The following is a 19,109-nucleotide window of genomic DNA, read 5'->3' as shown; positions in this document are numbered from 1 at the left end:
TGAAGTGTGTCAGCTGGAAAAACAAGAGGAAGCAGGGGTGGTAGCCAGGAAGGGATGCGTGTGCTCGCCTCTCAGTCCAGTGGGGAAGGTGAGTTCACAGTACCATTGTCTCTCCTCAAATTACTCTTGGACAAGGTGTTGGAATAATTTACCCTTTTCTGTTGTTTTAATTTTTGTTGCCACTGTATTATTAGAATGTGAAAGAAGGATGATGCACATATACGCATCGAAACATTTCTTTACAAAGCTTCTCAATTAGTCCTTGTTTTCAGTTTTCATCTTATTTTGGGTCAGAAAAGAATTGCTCCTGGAGGCCACTGGCCAATGAGCTTGGAATTATTTTGGTATGTTTCACTATCCTCTGCAACATGTCATATGGCTTACTATTTGGATATTAATAAACTGCTTTCAAAAGGCAATATGCATAACCACATGACGCAATAAAAAGAACAAAATAAAATTGCTCAGAAAATAATCTTATCACATCTAAGTGCTGTATTCAGGAGTCTTCCAGCAGAAAAAAATACCTCTCGTGGGTTTCCCTTCTACCTTATAACTCCCAAGCCCCCCCAAACCTCTTTCTGGAAGATCCAAGGAATGCTCTAGTATATGTCTGGAGGGGACAGAATCAGCTGCAGAAGGTGGGAGAAGAAAGGGAATTCCCGTACATAAGTGGAAGTCAACTTCTGTGCTGTTAAATAGAATCCAGAGCATCAGCTTCCAAATCCTCCTCAGAAAATTCTTTTTATTGCATTTTTACTTGCCTTTTACAGAAGCAAGCCAGTGATTTTGGATGCAGAGAAGAACTAGACTTCCTGCTAGGCCCGGGCATTTTAATCTATATTTCATCACCTTGCTTCATTTCAGTCTTATATATCAAAAGCATTGCCATTATATGCACATTTTTTCCTTTGTTGTATTAAACCATATCATGAAGAAACCATGCTGTGTTGGGGGGGAAGTAGTACAGTATTTATGATATTTTTAAAGATATGTTAATAGGTTTTTAAGAATGCACATTTTAAATAATATTTTATAATGCTGTGGTGGTTTTCACTTAGATAATTTTATGACCAAATCTTTCTTACTGAACCTTGTGAGTTTTCTATGCATCAGTGGGTGGATGCAAAAAGCTAGAGTGTAAATCAAATAACAGCTTTAATATAATGAATGCTTTTAATAGGCCTATTTTATAAACATTACAGTCCACATATTCAGTGGTGCAAGTTTGTGTGCATGCCTGGTTTCAGTAGAGTGCTCTTGTGGCCTGCAAATAGTGTCTAGGATCTTTTGGAGTCCCACCACTAATGTTGAAGCTGGGACTCCCTACTGGGAAGAAGCATGCCGGCTGCTTCTCAGAGGTCACCAAAGCGAAATGCTGCTGCGGACGTCCCATGAGTGGGATGTGGGAGGAATAGCACCGCCAGGATATGGATGATGCTGGTGTCACTTCAGCCTTCTTACCTTCCCCTCCAAAGTGTTGCAGTGAGAGGGGCAACACTGGCCATAACATGGGTCTGGAAGGTGAAAAGGGTGTGGCAAGGATGTTTTACCTCCAGGACCCTCCCACTCTGCAGAGGATGCCTGCCACCCCCTGAGTTTGGAGGGCCATAGGCAGCCTCCCTTGACTGCACCAGTAGGAACATTATTGAAAGTTAACTTTGTTTTGGGTGGAATTTTCAATGCATCCCCTGAGGAAGGAGAAACATTTTCATGCAACATGTTGAGCAGAAAAAATATTTTCTCAGGCACCTGAAAGCAGTCTTTCTTTGTTTTTGTAAAAACTAAAACACAGCAATATAAACCTAGCTATAAGAGCCAGTGTGGTGTAGTGGTTAAGAGCATGTGACTGGGTTCTAATCCCTGCTCAGCCATGGAGCCAACTGGGTGACTTTGCGCCAGTCACAGACTCTCAGCCCAACCTACCTCACAGGGTTGTTGTTGTGGGGATAAGATGGAGGAGGAGAATGGTGTAAGCTGCCTTGAGCCCTTTGTAGGAAAAAGGCAGGATATAAATCGAAAAATAAATAAATAAATAAATAAATAAATGTTTATTAATCAAATAGTCATAAGCTATTATTAATGCACAAAGTGCTCCTACAATTCTTATATTGCTCATCCTTGAAAGGTTGTAGCAGCACAACCTGTGTGTCACCCTATATGTCACTCTGGTTCCTCTGTATTCCACTGGCCGCATTCTCACATAACAATCCATGGCAAGAATGGCTAGTCATTGTGGGAATACCAGAAGCTTGGCGACAAATGGCATGTTTGGATACTGTGAATCACCGTAGGCAACCAACCATTTGTTCTATGGTTTCCACATTTCACCATTACTTCTTGTTATGTATGAAGCCAGTTACACTGTTTTTCTGCAGTTTCCCCCTTTCAGCCAGCAAGTTCAGCAGCAAGCATAGCTGCAGCCACTCCAGCCAACATTTTCCGTGGCTCTGTTCACCTGGCAGTGGCTGAGTCACCAGCATACAGGGTGCTGATTGGCTGCCCCACTGCTTTCTGTCCTCCTTGCCGATAGGTGTTCCCTAATGCTGGCCTGCCCCACTGCCACCACGTCTGCCACCTAGCCAATTGCCTGCCTACCCACCTACTGGCTAGGTTGCCTACCTCATGCACACCTGGCCGACGACCAAGCTCACCCCTGCCCCGTGCTGTTCCAGTCCATCCAGTATGAATAGCATGCCCTGCTTATTATGTCTTATTTATGACTAATAGCTCGTTATTCTAAAATTGCTGGGGAGAAAAAGGACATAAAATGCTCTGATATTGACATAACTATAATAATTAAAACAATGCACAATTTAAAACATACCCAACAAAATGTAAATTAAGTGATACTTTTTCCAAGGACAGAATTGAAAAAATATAAATGTTAATTTTCTCACTCCTGGAATGTGACCAAAGAAGGCCTACCACATTAGTTACTGTCCGGAAGTATGGGGTTTCTGTCATGGTTTATGTTAGCAACTAATGGGATCAGCATTTTGGTACCATATCCTTTTGGTACCTCGAGCTGGACCACATAGCAGGCTATGTTTACAACTTACTCCCAGCCTCTTAGACATGCACATGGTAGGCATGTCATGAGTGGAGCTGGCTGCAGCCAGGGGTCAGACTAGATGGCCTGGGAGGCACCTTCTGACTCACTCATTTTCTATGTTTCTGTGAGTGCTTTGCACTAGCTGAAGCTTCCAAGTCTACTAAAAACACTCCAGCAGTCAATCACAGGCATTACCTGTGTGGCTGGCTCTTTCTGCAGCAGAGATGGGAAGAGTCCACTCAACATGTGAAGCTGATAAATGGCAGTCATACCCATGGCTGATAACCGCCTAGCCTGAAGCACTACAGGACTCAGCTGCACCTCCAAGTCCTGGCTCTTATCCCACCAGGAAACTGCCACTTTGAACTCCTTGCAAACATCTGGACATGGCTGGCGTTCACACCGACTCTGCTGATGCAGGTAACAGTAAAGCACTGCCAAGGAGTACAGAATTATAGCACTGCAGTCATGTCTGATTCAAAATGCATTTGCCTCACAGTAAAGAGTTGCCACCCTGCTATGCCTACGAGTCCCTCTAAAACCCCTTTCGCCACTTCTCTCTCAAAACCTGCTCTTCCCATTAAACTGTGAGACAAATTTTCAGGTTGCAACCCACACAGAAACTCTGCCTGGAACACACTTCTTTCTTCCAGCTTTTCGCAGCTCCTCTGTGGCGTCCCCTGCGGCATTACTAAACTGCAAGCACACTGGAGCAAGGACTTCCCTGCACCGCTGCTCTGTAGAGCGCCAGACACATTGGTATGCCGCACAAGGTGCCCTGCATTTCTGTTTTCAAATGCGTTCATGGTGACTGGTTTGGGCAGATGCTATCAAAGAACATGAGCTTCAGAAACGACGGCAAAACAGTCTATAATTTTCCAAGTTAAGAGTGACAAGTAGCTTGGCTCTTGCTTATATCCCATCTGCCACCTTTGTTAGGTCATTAAACTGTGTTTTTTAAGGATGAAATAAGTAGCATCCTCAACCTAATGAATGTCAAATTATTAGCATAAACATGCCACCTTTTATTTCTTGTTTTCCTCCCTGCAAGAACGTCTTTTCTCTGTTTTGTTTTCCATTTTAATGGTAGTAATTTATCACGTTAACTAGAGCTGCTATTTTTTGCTGAGACATCTGTGAGGGGGGCAGTCTCAGGTAAAAATAAACAAATCCCTGGAATCCTTCGTAACCATCACTATGCTCCAGAAAAGCATCCTGTGTGGTTCTGTGGATCTGCCACCCGCTGTTCTTGCTTCTTGAAGTTATCCTCCCCCACCAACACTTTGCTCAGCCCTTTATTTAGAAGACGGGCTTCAAAAGGAACAGCAGGGGAGTCTGTGTATCAAAACAAGGACGGCAGACTTAATGCTGATGGCGAGCCTGACTGAGAGCTGTCCTGTATGTACAGGTGTGGACTGCACACCCAGCCACTCACTTCCCTAGAGGAGCACTGTGCCATGCAAATAAGAGGTGGTGAGCCAAGGGTTCAAGCCTGCTCCATGAAGTGCTGCACCAGCGGATCCTGTGCTACTATGGCCCATTTTCTACAGACTCTAGGTGGCCTCAGCCAAGGCAGTGGGCATCTCCTGGGGGTAAGATTTGGCCCAGGGACCTCCAGCTGCGGTTCCTCAGCTTACGCACCTGCTAGACATTTCTATATGAGGCTTTCAGAGACAACCGTTTTGGACTCACCAATGCTCAGTAGTCCTCCTAATGTCACATCAAGCTCTAGTATTATTACTGAAATGCACTGATCTTTTTTAAAGTATCAGCTTTTCTGGATGACTTTTGACTGTAGGTTTGAATGTGTGTGATGAACAGATGAAGGAATAACTTCAGAATATCAGCCCTTTTGACCATGCCATTTTTACTAATTTCAGTATGTTCTTCCTATTTGACTTGTACACACAGTTTTTGTATAGAAGCAAAAGCTTGTGCCAAAGCGTGCTGACAGCCTCAATCCAATACAGGAGGCTTTTCTCCTTGATTGCACAACACCAAGAAAGGGCTGGAATTCACTTCTGAAGAGAATGCATGGTCTGCCAGTCTCCTGATTGCAGCCACATCTTCTTGTCCCATTCACATCTGTTCCATAATTAATGGGCGAAGTGATGGAATGAATTAGGCTCCCCACCCCATTTCAAAACCAATCCCAGAAAGCCTGGATGCTCACAGGGCACACAGATAAGTATTAACCACTTCCAGAAGTGAGAGCGTTCAAAACTACATTCCGTTCATCAGGGCAAGGTGTTGTGCATGTTGCTTATCGCAGGCTCTCTCCAACAACCGCTGGCAACAGCTGTACCAAAATGGATGCTCAGCCACCCCAGGAGGTCATTGTGTTCTTTCCAGAGTACAACCTGGCGCATGACAGGAACTTGCAAAATAAATTGGAGCAGACACCAAAACCGAAGAGCTATGCTGCTGGCAACGTGGCTCTTTAACACCATCAGCAAATCTCTGCAAAGCTATCACCTCTATACCGCTCCAATGTCAATATAGCAGCAAATGTCTGCTCCCATGTATTTCAAAGCAACAGAAATGACACTTACCCGTAAAAAGGAGAGATCCCGGTTATGCTCAATGCTGGTGATTTCTAGGTTGCCCATCACCACCTCACAGTTTTCATAGTACTTGCGCAGGGCACGATATTGTTGCTCAAGATCAGACAGAGAGCTCAGCTTGTTTTCCGTCCCAGCACAAACTGCAAAAAACAAAAGATGGGGGTAAGGAATAATGAACTGGGGCTAACACAAATGCATCACAGAAGCAAAAATGTGAAAACAAGCTGTACATGTGTAATATACATGGCTCTCATAAATCACTCCTCTGATTCCTATATCAAGCTATCCATACATATGAATATTCAGTGATTTTATTATCCAGTCATTTCATTTGAGCCCATGGAAACAAACCAAACAATATAAACACAAAATCAAAGACATAGTGATTTTCCTCATTGTCCTGGTAATCAGCCAGGGGACCAACCTGGTACCATATTAAAAGATACTTTCGGAATATACACAGAATTTGCAACAATGGAATATGTGGGGTGGAAGACAAGACTCCAACAAATATAAGGGGAACCTAACTGTACTCAGTGACCTCCAGGCATGTTATTCCATATTGAAACTAGAACCTGCAAAGAGTAGCATATATTGCAGTGGGACTGGAAAATGTTGTCACTATGAATATCGGTGCACCAGGCAAAGAAGACCAGTCAGGTGCTCAAATGTACTTGGCCTCCTAGCAGCCAGTAAGTGGTTCTGGTAACAGTGTAGTGGCCCTGGAGTGATGTATACCAACTGTGCAATTTACTGTCGTGCACTGACATATCCGTTAGAACTCTATAGAATCAAAGAAAGCTGGGAAGGTCTAGAAGGCCATCAGGTCCAACCCCCCTCAGCGCAGGACTCCCACACGAAAACATCCATGATGAATGACTGTCCTGAATGCATTCAGTGCCAAAGAGCCCACTGGCCTCCTTTCACAACTGGTTCCGTTGTTGTACTGCTCTGCCAGGGAATTCTTCCTGAACTCTAGCTGCAATCTGGCTCTCTGTAGCTTGAGCTTATTATTCCATGTCCTTCACTCTGGTATGACAGAAAAGAGATCCTGGCCCTCCTCTCCTTGAAAGACTTTCAGGTACTCGTCAAGTGCTATCCTATCTCCCCTCAGTGTTCTCTTCTCCAGGCTAAACATGCCCTGTTCTTTCAAGCTATCCACATAGGACTTTGTTTCCAGTTCCGGGATCATCCTTGTTGCCCTCTTCTGAACTCTGTTCAACGTATCTGTACCTTTCTTAAACTGTGGTGCCCAGAACTGAACATAATACTAAAAATGGAGCCAATACAGGGGAACCACATGAGACTCGCAAGCATTAATGTAGTCCAAAACAGCATTCTCATTTATTTAACAATATTTATTAATGGCTTACATCAGCTGCAAGTGTTGGTTGCAAAAGGAAAGCACTAAAACCCCAGAAGGACTGGCACCTTCCTAATTTGTAGTGGCAAAGAGTTCCAAAGTATGGGTGTTGTGGCACTCTTAGCCACGATTGGATGAACCTCTGAAATCTTGGGCACCTTCAAGTGGGTCTCCCCTGATGAGTACAGCAACTGAGCAGGTGCTACCTTAACTACCCTTGTCCTGAATTGTTTAGGACAAGTCTAAAAACCTTGCAGCAGCAATTGAAGGAACTGCACACAAGACTTCAATGCAGCTAGCACATGCTATTGTAACCATCTGAATCCACCTTTAGAAATGGAAGGCAAAGGACCTAAATAGTTCTGAGCACTGCCTATAGAAGGACAAGGTGGTATGAATTTATATCTAAAGAAGAAAGCATCTTATTCTTGACAGAGGATGGTGGTACCTAGTCAAAGAACATTTGGAGAGCCAAATTGTAAATTACTGCACAATTTCTAAGCAAGCAAAGCTTAGAAATCAGTCCTGTTCTTCAATATTTTTCTTCTAGATAAAAGCAAATGAAACTTCAACCTTTTCCTGCACCACCCTGCATCCTTTTAATGGCACAAAAAGTCTGGGGAAGAAAATGGATGCACCTCTGGAGTCCATCACCATCAGGCCCCCACCCCTTTTTCTGGCCACAGTAAGCCTAGACTTGATCAAAAATAGAAATCCCAAGTAGTGAAGCAGGGCAACAAAATACGCAAAGGTCAAATGATCATTAGTGGAAATTAGAACGCATTTTAGTAAATTAGAATTCTCTTTGCCACTAGCAAGCATTGCCTGCGAGAGCCTAGCGTAGCAAAGACCATTCCCTGCATATGTGTGTGCATGCATGCGTGTTGCTCCATGTCCTGCATTGCTACTTCAGAATTTTAATGCAGAGGGAAAGAAATGGTAGCAGTGATAACCCTGCCTGCAGCTTCAGCAGCATTGAAGCACTTTGGGAAGTATAGGAATTTTTTTTCAGTTTACATATCCTTCAGACCTGTCCTGTTTGTAACCCTGAATGTGAAAAGGAGCACTGTTTTACGTTCTAGAACTTGCTCTCACATTGAAAAATGCATATTTTGAAAAACATACCCATTAAAGTAGAAATTTTCAATATTGCACATTTTGATGCATTTATCAATGGGAAGGGGAAATACTCACTTTTGAAAAAAAAGTGCACAGACACATGGGCTTTCCCCAGTGGAATACACACACATTCAGATAGAAGAAAAACCTATTGCAGTTGAGTAGGGGAGCACAGTTTGGAAAATCTCGGCAAACTTGAGGATCCCTGGATCTCCTCTGCCTACTCATTCATTACTGAAGAGGTGGCACTTGTTGGTGCTGGGTTTTGGCCCTCTGGTTTTGGCCCAGACTAATCCTAGTAACTGATAGTGCATCTCCCTGAAAGACAGGAGCCATGCTGGTAGGAGAAGGGAAGCGTGGCAGCGGATTTTCTTGTGGCTTGTTCATAAGCATCACTCTGTGATTGTGTCCTGCCCTTGGACAAACATGAGGAGCACACATGTGCAAAGGAGACACAGACACTCATAATCTTCATATTTAATTTACAAGCAAAAAATCATTTTCAAGGGCAAAGGAGCTTGGTTCAAACGGCACACACATCTTGTGAACTAGACATATTTGTATTGCCAGCCAGATATTATCAAACAAATGCCAATACTTGCTTGCATTGGAAAAATGGGAAATGAAGAAGAAAGGAACCTCTATTGCTAAACAAAAACGGAAAGAACTCTTGCCTTATAAACTAATAGTCAGATAAAAACTATACCACCAAAAGATGTGTACTGGGAAATACAAACAGATTCAGTATCCTATTCAAAAGGCTAGGAACAGAACAGCAAAAAAGCCAGAGGATTAAAAGTATTTATTTATTTATTTATTTATTTATTTATTTATTACCTGCCTTTTTTTCCTCTTGCAAGGAATCTATCTGGTACCTCATTCAATGACTGAAGTAGTATCCAAGGGAGAAAAGCCTTTTATGAACACCTCTCTCACAAACCTCCCCTTAGATTTTATCTACTTAAAATTCAGCGTGTATCTGAATCTTCTAGCAGCTCCAAACATCTGCATTACTGGTCAGTTAAGTGAAATACTTACACTATTGCTTTACAGTTAGTCCTGAACATACACCTTAGCTCAGGGACCTATTTTTATCAATGTCCTATCAAAACCATGACTGGTGACTATGCCCACCCACTCCGTGGATTCGTTCACAGGTGCCATGCATTTGAAAAAGATGATGCAGTACAATGCATCTACAGGTCTATTTCTATCTTATGATTAATCAACAGCTACTTTAATTTCTCCCAAGAGGATTTTTCTCTGAACAATACAGACAAGATTGGTTTGCTTTCAGGAAAGGCTGTAATTTCCTGAAAGTAAATTAGTCCTGTACAAAGACTTGACAAAGGCCATTGCCCACTCAGTTCACTACCGTGCAATCAACTATCTTGTGTTGGCTAAATCTGAGGGATGAGTAGAAATGCTTTGGTGGGAAGAGAAATGGAGTGGCCATTTGTCCTCAGCAATTCCTGTTTCAAGGAAATTAAAAATTGCTGCCATCGTAAGAAACGACTACTGCTCACCTCTCACTCAAGGTAACCATTATGCTTACAAGGAAAGGAGCCTTCACAGAGAGGTCAGATGATTCCTGTAGCAGCTTGTTTTATTGAAGGGGGTCATGTCATATGTCCACCCAAGGTGGGACAAGTGACTGAAGCAGGCCCATGGGACACAGAGTCTCCGTGCACCATTCCAGCTGTTTACTATAATAGAGCCACGGTGCCCCATCCTGGGCTTGCGGCATGATGGGTCAGGGAAAGCAGAGGTGAATAGCGCCCTCCTGTTCCCATCCAATCAGCATTCAGTTCCTCCAGATTCAGTGGAATTCAGTAAATGTTCCAGTGAATCACTGAAAAATATAATGCAGAAACAAAACTGGAGAAGGCGCTGCTTTACAAATTTATTTCTTTTCTGTAAAGAACTCAGTGCGGTTGACATTATTCTCCTCCTGCTGCTGCTCTCAATCTTCTGCCCACAACAACAACCCTGTGAGGGCTACGAGCCTGTGGCTGGCCCAGAGTCACCCAGTTGGCTCCATGGCTGAGTGAGGGCTAGAATCAAGATCTCTGGAGTCCCAGCTCCACACTCTTAACCACTGCACCAAACTGCCATTGAAAATGGCATTTCAGATCTGTTTCCACTCTCACTACTGGATCCATTTCACACGTTTTTGGTCAAATCCCTCCTTCTCCCTAGGCCTGAAATAAGCATACATCTGCAGACAGAGAAAAGGTATGTGTCCATGTGTGCGACTCGGATGAAGAACCTGCAAGTTGCATCAACCTTCCTTTCAACAAATGCTCCAGGAAAGTACATTTTATGCCCACACCTGATCACACCCTAGCATAAAACCCTGAAAGGTGAACTCAGAATGAGGAAGGAGTATTCCTTCCATTTGCAGACCACATTCCCAGCATGAACCTGAGTAGCATGTTTCAGGCATGCAGGAATTCAGCAGTTCTCTGCTGAGGGGTCTGAACTCTCAGAGGGAGCAAAGGGGATCCTTTTTATTAATATGTGAGTCTACAGACAAAGAAAACTGACATAGTTGTTTCTTTAAACGAAAAAAATCTGGAAGATATGACTAACCATGTGAAAATGATCCCCACAGAGCTGGAAAAACACAAGTCCTATTTATAATTACAAAGAAGTTCTGACTTAAGTTAAGGAAAAAGTGTCAGAATCCCCACTGGAGGTCAGAATCATTAAGGTTTTCTGCAGGGTGGCTATTGTAATTTTTATAAAATATTTTGCTACAGTATATTCAGATACCCTTTACCCTGCAAGAAAGTGTCTTGCTACTCTTTCAAGTCGTCAGTAGAAAGACCAAGAATCTTCCCGTTTTTGGAAAAAGGAAGAAAATGGAATTGCATCTAGCAGAGCCTTTTGCTTTTTGTTTTAATATATAAACCTGATGGGGAACCCCACTGTCTGTGAAGTTTCTGTGGGAGTTTCAGCCATGCTGATCAACAGAGCTGGCATGGAGTAGTGGCAGGGACTCCTCTGTTCAAATTTCATCTCAACCTTGAAGTCTTTCAAGAGCCTGAGCCAAAATCTCCTCGCACCATCTGTGGTCTGGGCACAATAATTTCAGTGCATGTGTAAGGCTTAGAGGACTGAAGCACCAACAGATCGTACCACGTCACTCCACCACAGTATGTGCATTCTATTTTTGAATGTTTCCCAGTGTAATTAAAAAGAAAAAAAAAACACAACAACAAAAGCCTGAAAGTAAAAAAGTAAAACATATGTTTAAATGCTTGCAATGGGTTTTCCATTGGTCAGCTGCAGTCAGAAATTCTGCCATCCATCCATCAGGATTCTCTCTCACATTTGCCCATATAGAGCCCATTCTTCCGCAAGCTGAGACACTCTTTCCAGATGTGTTAGACTACAACTCCCATTATTCCCAGTCAGCATTGTCATAGAAATTATGGGACTTGCTGTCCAACACACCAAATTGGGTACAGCTTGTAAGGCACACAAACAGCTGAACATTTGGAAAAGGCCACATGCATACATGTCTAAGAAAGGAGGAGTCACATACTTGTGACTTGAGAAACAGAACTGTGCGTTATGGTTGGCAGTTACCTTGATGCATAACAAGTGCATAACAAGCACGGAAGCTATCACTGAGAGTGAAGAAGATTTAGTACACAATGTCTAATTATCCAAAAGCAAAATGGCAGACTTCTGGAGTCTGAGCTCATGGTATACTACCCAATTATTGACACTTCCCCCCAAGGACATGTCTCCAAATGTCCCCCCCCCATGTGTGTGTGTTGTTCTTTCTTTTCTTAAGTGTATCTTTGTTTTTTGTGAAAACAAAAAAGGACATGTCTCTAATCTGGGAGCACTGACACATGGCCACTCGGACCGTAGCCACTCTAAGCCCAAGATTCTTGAGCTCATAAAATAAACTTTCTGATTACTTCAGGCTGGCCAGGGCACTTTCCAGGAGCCAGGGAGGTTCATTGCCTCTGCTCCTTTCAGCCATGCCCTTCCAGCTGGAATCGTGGAGCTCTGAGTGCTATCTGGCCTTGCACCCACCCCATGCACAGAGACATCCAATGCCTTGCTTTAAAGCTTGCCTTATACCTGGCAAAACTGTGCCCCTTGTCTAAACCACTGGTTCCCTCATGTTCCTCTTGGCATGCTGTTTGAAATGTGCTACAGTCCAGCCTTTCCCAGGCTGGTACCCTCCAGATTTCTGGTCACTGGCTATGCTGGCTGGGGCTGATGGGAAGTGAAGTCAAAAACAGGATGGACTTCAATGGAGCATGCAGAAAGATGGAAAGAAGGATAAAAAGAAAAAAGAACAAAATTCTGCAAACACGGACAGAAGTGTAGTTAATGTGCAATTATCCTTGAAATTGTCATATTTTAAAATGTAAATACTTGGTAACAGTTTCAGGAACACATTTTGTTCAAGCAAAGATTTGTTTTTAAATGCTTTCTTCAGTACAACCCTGTGTTCTTTGTTCAGTTGTCTTCAACATGCCAGAGCTGCAACTTTCTTTTTAAAAGCATTGCTGCTGCTCTGTAGGCATGAGCACATGAGTTAGAGAGTCTTTTTACAATAGAAAAGAAGAAAGAAATTCTCCTTAACTGGCCTCCAGAAAAGATGATAATTTGTGTTTCTCTGCATGAGGCCTTGCTTGAGTATAGCATGACTTTCATTTGCCAATCGATTTGCCAATCAGGCAGCATGTACACAAGGCATTGCTCAGAAGATCAGGCCCATTGATTTCAGAGGTCTATTTATGAAAAGAGAACTGAAAATTCACTTTCCTGGGTCAGCCACACAGGGACCTCATCCAGATGCAACTGTAATGTGTTTGCAAGCGTTTTCTTATGGGGCTGTATTGACACAAATTATCTGGCTTCTACAACTAAACACCACCACTCCTCTATAGCCCTGAGAGAATGCGTTAAAAGCCTACCCATTTCATTGGTACCTGCACCACTGGAAGGTCACATAGCCTCAGAAATTGTCCTTTAAAAGAAAAAAAGATGCCAAGGCTTGTGTGCAACACCACTAATCTTGAAGTAACCACTCTGACTGTAAAGGAGCTATGCAAAGTGAAAACCAGCTGAGGGCAAAGAAATTACCTTCAAAACTGACCTGGCCATTAGACAAATGTTAGTCCACTTCCAGGCAGAGGCAAGGAGCAACTTAAAACTGGTTTTCCGATCCTGTCTGTCTGTTAACAACTTTCCACTGGCACTTTCATTTGGAAGAGATGGGAGAAAGCACCCTGAGGCTGCCTAGCTGCTCCAGCACAATTAAGAGCAGTTCTGTGGGATCAGACCAAAGGCCTAGTTCAGCCAACATTTTGTTCCCACAGTAGCCCAGGACTCAAGTGCACAAGCACCCTCCTGGTATTCATTAACCTGTCTCCTCCTCAATTCCCTACCCAGTTTCCACAGGCCAGTAAGTTCAGACTTGCTTCTCATTCAGCTCAGCCACAGCCTGGTTCACATTTGGCTCCTTATTTTTTCTCACTTTCAGTTCATGCAAATGATCTCCCTATTTGAGCAGGAATGCTTGCCTCTTAGAAAATAACACCATGCCACAGCCACAATTTACATGAGCAGGAAATGCTTCTAGTGCTCCCCAGTTACCGAAGATGCTGCTACCGTATGCCAGTCCATTGACTCACCTGTTACCTTGCAGATCACCTTCCCCAGGGCAAAAGAATCCCATCGTTAAAAAGAGTTCTATAAGAATGGCCACATGTAACATATAAATTGGAGCAAAGTATCTTATTTGTCATTTGCAAAGGTGGGAGAAACAGATGCACTACAGAGAGCCACGTTTGCTTTACCATCTCACAGCCTTCTGCCAGGGTGAGGTACCAGGCCTGTGACGTTTGCATTTTAAGAAATACTGATACCTCTATGAACTGGAAGATGTTGGATCACAATGGAAGAACGAATCTTTCAGAAATAGTCTCTATACCATGGCTCCTCAAAATACAGCCCACGGGCCGGATACAGCCCACCATGCTCATTTATCCTGCCTGTCTCAGAGCTTTTGGACTTGCTCAGAAAAAACAATCTCTGAGCAAGTCCAAAAGCTCTGAGCCGGCACAGGCATTATTTGAAACTGAGCAGAGAGTCGCTGCACGTGCCAAATTGTAACAGCTCAACTGCGTGTGTGCCGACCATTCCCCACCACCACCCCCATTGTATGCATATACAGAGCGGGAATATGGAGCAGGAAACAGAAGAGAGGAGGGCAGAAGAGAGAGAGAGAGAGAGACACTAAAAAAAGATTGAAGGTAAGAAAAATATAACTGCTTAAATTCATTTTTAAGTATGTGAGCCTTGTCCCCGGGCTGCAGGCCAAGCCATGGCCGCCTTCTCTGGGCAAGCTGTGGCCATGGAGGCGCTGGAGCCATGGCCTTCTCTCGGCAAGCCACCTCTGCCATTGAATGGTTGCCCCCAGCCTTCTATGGGCAAGTCCCCACCATCAAGCAGCCACCATGCTTCATCCCCCTGTGATGGGGAGAGGTGGGAGGCACCCCACTTGGACAGCTGCGGCCCCGTCCTTCACCTCAGAAAGAAGCCCTTACCTCGGAGCCGCCCTGGGCTTGCCTCTCCAGCCTCCCACTCCCACTCCTGCTCCCTCAGAACCAGGGCAGCAGCGAGGACTATAATTTCCATCATGCCCAACCAGCATGGCCAATGGAAGTTGTAGTCCAACTCATCTGGACAGTGCCAGTTTTGGCAAGGTTGCACATAAAATATGGTAGTCATTAGCTCTGCATTCAAATACAGCCATTATCTATTGTGGGAATTGTTCTGGGTTGACTTGCTTCAAATACTAACAGTGGCATTAACAGTATTCTTAGCATTTTTGCTGCATTCTTTGTAAATGCCAGTTGCAGTCATCAGCTGCATTATGCAAAATATTATATTTAGTGCCTTGGTTGTGTTGTAGCTATGTCCCCCTTGAATATGGACATGCTTTTCCCCATTTCATCTTGGACTTCTGCTGCAGCCTAAGGGAGCAGAGCAAACATTTTTATTTTTTTAATTTTTTTAATTTTTAATTATTTTGATTTATTTTAATTTTAATTATGTTTAATGTGCAGTGGGCATAGGAATTCATTCATATTTTTTTCAAACTACAGTCCCCCCCCCCCCCCCCCCGGTAACAGTCTGAGGGACAGTGAACTGGTCCTCTGTTTAACAAGTTTGAGGAGCCCTGCTCTATACCAATGCTGGGAAATAAATAAAATAGATTTTTCAGACAGGGCCAGCCCTACCAGGAGGCAGAGCAAGGCAGCTGCCTCAAGAAGCTGATTCTGGAGGAGAGCAATGTGGTCAGCATGGTCTGCCCCGCACCTCCGGTGCTCGTCTGCCACCTTCAGGTGCAGCCAAGAATGCAGCCACCTTGGCAGTGCTGAGAGAGATTCCACTGCTCACCCAGTCAGCTTCTCTTTACAGAATGAATGGGGGAGCCGCCTTGTCTGTCGGCTCAGGATACAAAATCTCTTGGGTCAGCCCTTTTCCAGGGAATTTCTCTTGTTATGTGCCATGTGATCCAGGATGTTGACAGTTAACTGGCCTTTTCTGTGGTTACCAAATCTGTTTCTGCATTATTAAGGTAAAGGTAAAGGTTTCCCCATGACATTAAAGTCCAGTCATGTCTGACTCTGGGGGCGGTGCTCATCTCTGTTTCCTAGCCGAGGGAGCCAGCGTTTGTCCTGGACAGTCTCTGTGGTCATGGGGCCAGCATGACTAAACACCAAAGCACACGGAACGCTGTTACCTGCCCACCGAAGTGGTACCTTTTTATCTACTTGCACGTGCATGCTTTCGAGCTGCAAGGTTGGCAGGAGCTGGGACAGAGTACGGGAGCAAACCCTGTTGGGCGGATTTGAACTGATCGACCTTTCGATCAACAGCACAGCAGTTTAAACCACTGTGCCACCTGCATCCCTCTTCTGCATTATTACCCCTCTACAAATGTGTTTCAGCACTGCATCACTGGGGGTCTACAACATGTGCGGAAATAAATACCTACAGCCTCTCTGGATTTTGCCAAAACCCATCTCTCTACTTTGGGCAGGGGATAAATTAGATGTCATCCCCTCCCTCCATCTCCTTCTCTACCAGCCTCTCCCTTATTTTGTTCCTGTGCTGTTTTGCCTTGAGCTTAAGTCCTTAACTCTAACATAGGTACTGGACTTGACAAGCAATTAGAGCAAGCAATTTCCACTCGTCAAACCTTGCCAGATTTGTCATCTGCCATCTGCGCTATCATCTGGCTCTCCTTGCGGCCTTGTTGTGCATCTAGATCCACTTTCCAAGGTATGAAGAAATGGCACAAGCCGCCATACTGGTGAGAAGCATTCACTATAACACACTGAAGGATGTTGTCATACAGTATATTGGTGTGGGTTTGTAGATCGATTCCAGCAACAGTTGGTGTCTACATTCTCTTTATTCTTTTATTTTTTACAATGGAAGCTTGCTTTCTTTGGAAACAAGGGCATTACCATTCCATTAATCCATCATTTTCATTTTCTCCCACATTCTGTATTTTTAATCCTAAACTCTTTCTATCTGTATATGAAGAAAATATGGTAAATACTGACTGAAAAATGAACAGCATGAAATGCTATTACACCAAAGTCCCAAGCAGAAGATGATTTTATAGTTGCCTGGCATGCATTCGTTAAAAATGAAGAAAGAGAAAAAAAGGGATACCCCTAATTTCAGATCACAAATATGGTACCCAGGAGTTCAAATCCAGACTTTTAAAAGCAAAGTACTCAGAGAACCGTGGGCCTGGATATATGAATCTGCTAGCTCAAGTTTCTTCTCACATTTTAAAACTCAAGTACTTACCTTTCTGAATGAGAAAATTTGCAAGTGCCCCATGATATCCTGGCGGAGAAACTGAGGAGTTTTGGGATACACCAATGTACTGCCCGGTGGATTAGGGCATGGTTGACTGACCGAAAGCAGAGGGTAACCATTAGTGGGGAATCATCGGGATGGCAGCCAGTGACAAGCGGAGTCACCCAGGGCTCTGTCCTGGGGTCGATCCTGTTTAATCTTTTCATAAATGACATGGAAAAAGGAGTGAACAGTCTGCTGATCAAATTCGCAGGCGATATTAAAACTGGAGCAGTGGCCACAATGTGGCGTTCAATGTGGATAAGTGCAAGGTCTTGCGCTTGGGGCATAGGAATGGGTGTCATAAGTACAGGTTAGGAGACAAGTGGCTGGAGAGCAGCACTTGTGAAAAGGACCTGGGGGTACTGGTTGACTGCAGGCTAAACATGAGTCAGCAGTGTGATGCGGTGGTCAAGAGGGCGAACGCCACCCTTGGTTGCATAGCCAGAAGTGTGGCTTCTAGATCGAGAGAGGTATTACTACCACTCTATACGACTCTGGTGCACCCATAACTGGAGTATTGTGCTCAGTTTTGGGCCCCTCATTACAGAAAGGATATAGCCTGGTTGGAGTCAGTGCAGCGTAAGGCCACAAGGTTGGTGGCCGGTTTGCAGGGGATGCCATATGAGGTGAGACTGAGGGAACTGGGTCTCTTCAGCCTGGAGAGGAGGAGACTCAGAGGGGATGTGTTGGCAACATACAGGCATGTGAGGGGATGTCACGTGGAGATGGGTAGAGACCTGTTCTCCCCTGCAGAGGAAGGCAGGACGCGCTCCAACGGAGCAAAGCTCAGGGAGCCAAGGTTCCATTTGGATGCCAGGAAGCACTTCCTGACAGCTAGGACCCCGAGAGTGTGGAATGGGCTTCCATGAGAGGTTGTTGAGGCCCCATCAGTGCAGGTGTTCAAAGATAGGCTGGACATGCACATGGTGGGCATGTTGTGAGCGGAGCTGGATGGTGCCGGCAGTCAGGCTGGATGGCCCGGGAGGCCCCTTCTGACTTGCTCTGTTTCTATGTTTCTATGTAAATCCTTATGAAATGTGAACTGAAAATTCTCACCCATTCCCTGCATCCAGGAAAGTTATACAGCTCAAAAAAGGATCCATGGGTTCCTCACAAAAAGTGGAGTATAAATGAGGGGGGATGGTGGCGGTGGCTTGTCTCACTGTCTATTGGAGTTCATGGGACATGTCCTTTATCACATGGACAGCAGCAATTTGATTTAGACTTCCAAAGGTTTTGGATGAAGTCTCTCACCAAAGGCTCCTGAGCAAATTTAGGACCCTGAAATAGAAGTATGTCTTCTTATGAATTAGTAACTGGCTAAAGAACAGAAAGCAGAAAGTGGGAATAAATGATCATTTACCCCAGTGGAGGGATGTAATCACTGGAGACCCACAGCATTCTGTTTTGGGACCAATACTTTTCTACCTATTCATGAATGATCTGGAATAAAGGTAAGCATGAAGTGGCCAAGTTTGCTAATGACACAAGTATTTTGGGTGATTAAAACCATAGGGGATTATTAGGAGTTCCAGAGGGATCTCTTCAAGCTGGGAGAATCAGCATCGAAATAGCAAATATAGTTCAGTGTAAGCAAGTAAAAAGTAAAACACATTGCAGCAAAAGTTCCCAGCTTCAACTATGGTAGAAATTGAGCTGCCAGTGACTAAGAAAGGAAAAGGACAACCAAGTGCACAGCTGCTGTGAAAAAGGGAAACTCCCTGATAGGTTTAATTAGGAAAGGTATTGAAAATAAAACTGTCAAGATTATACTCTCCTTACAAAATCTTTGGTGTGACCAAAGTTAGAAAGCTGTGTGCAGTTCTGGTTGCCACACCTGGAAAAGGCCATTATTGCACTGGCGAAAGTGCAGAGAAGGGCAACTAAAATGCCAAGGGCAGCTGTTTTATAAGGAATGGTTACAATAATTCCAATCATTTAGCACAGAAAATAGACATTATAGGGGTCTTTAAAATTATGCACGGTGTGGAGAAAGTGGAGAGACATTTCTCCTCCTGTCATACTAAAATGAGGGGTCATTCCATGAAACTGACCGATGGGAGATTCAGGGCAGATAAAAGCAAGTACT

At 44.0% G+C, this 19,109-nt stretch overlaps 1 protein-coding gene across 8 annotated transcripts in view; it reads right to left on the bottom strand.

Annotated features, from left to right (window-relative positions):
* Nucleotides 1-19,109, bottom strand: part of ERBB4 (erb-b2 receptor tyrosine kinase 4) — a 935,345-nt gene that overhangs the window by 573,153 nt on the left and 343,083 nt on the right. For 7 of the 8 annotated variants that reach the window (XM_044432044.1, XM_044432045.1, XM_044432049.1 and 4 more), the window contains one exon: nt 5,608-5,759. In XM_044432044.1, coding sequence (XP_044287979.1) covers nt 5,608-5,759 — 152 coding nt within the window. Of the gene's footprint in view, nt 1-5,607; nt 5,760-7,935; nt 7,941-12,891; nt 12,900-19,109 lie in introns of those variants that run through there. The other variant, XM_044432051.1, reaches the window with a different exon arrangement.

This window comes from Varanus komodoensis, unplaced genomic scaffold (assembly GCF_004798865.1).
Source record: "Varanus komodoensis strain SLA01 unplaced genomic scaffold, ASM479886v1 scaffold23, whole genome shotgun sequence".
Classification (NCBI taxonomy): Eukaryota; Metazoa; Chordata; class Lepidosauria; order Squamata; family Varanidae; genus Varanus; species Varanus komodoensis.
The sequence above is the reverse complement of the archived record's forward strand: the minus strand, read 5'-3'. Positions and strand labels throughout refer to the sequence as shown.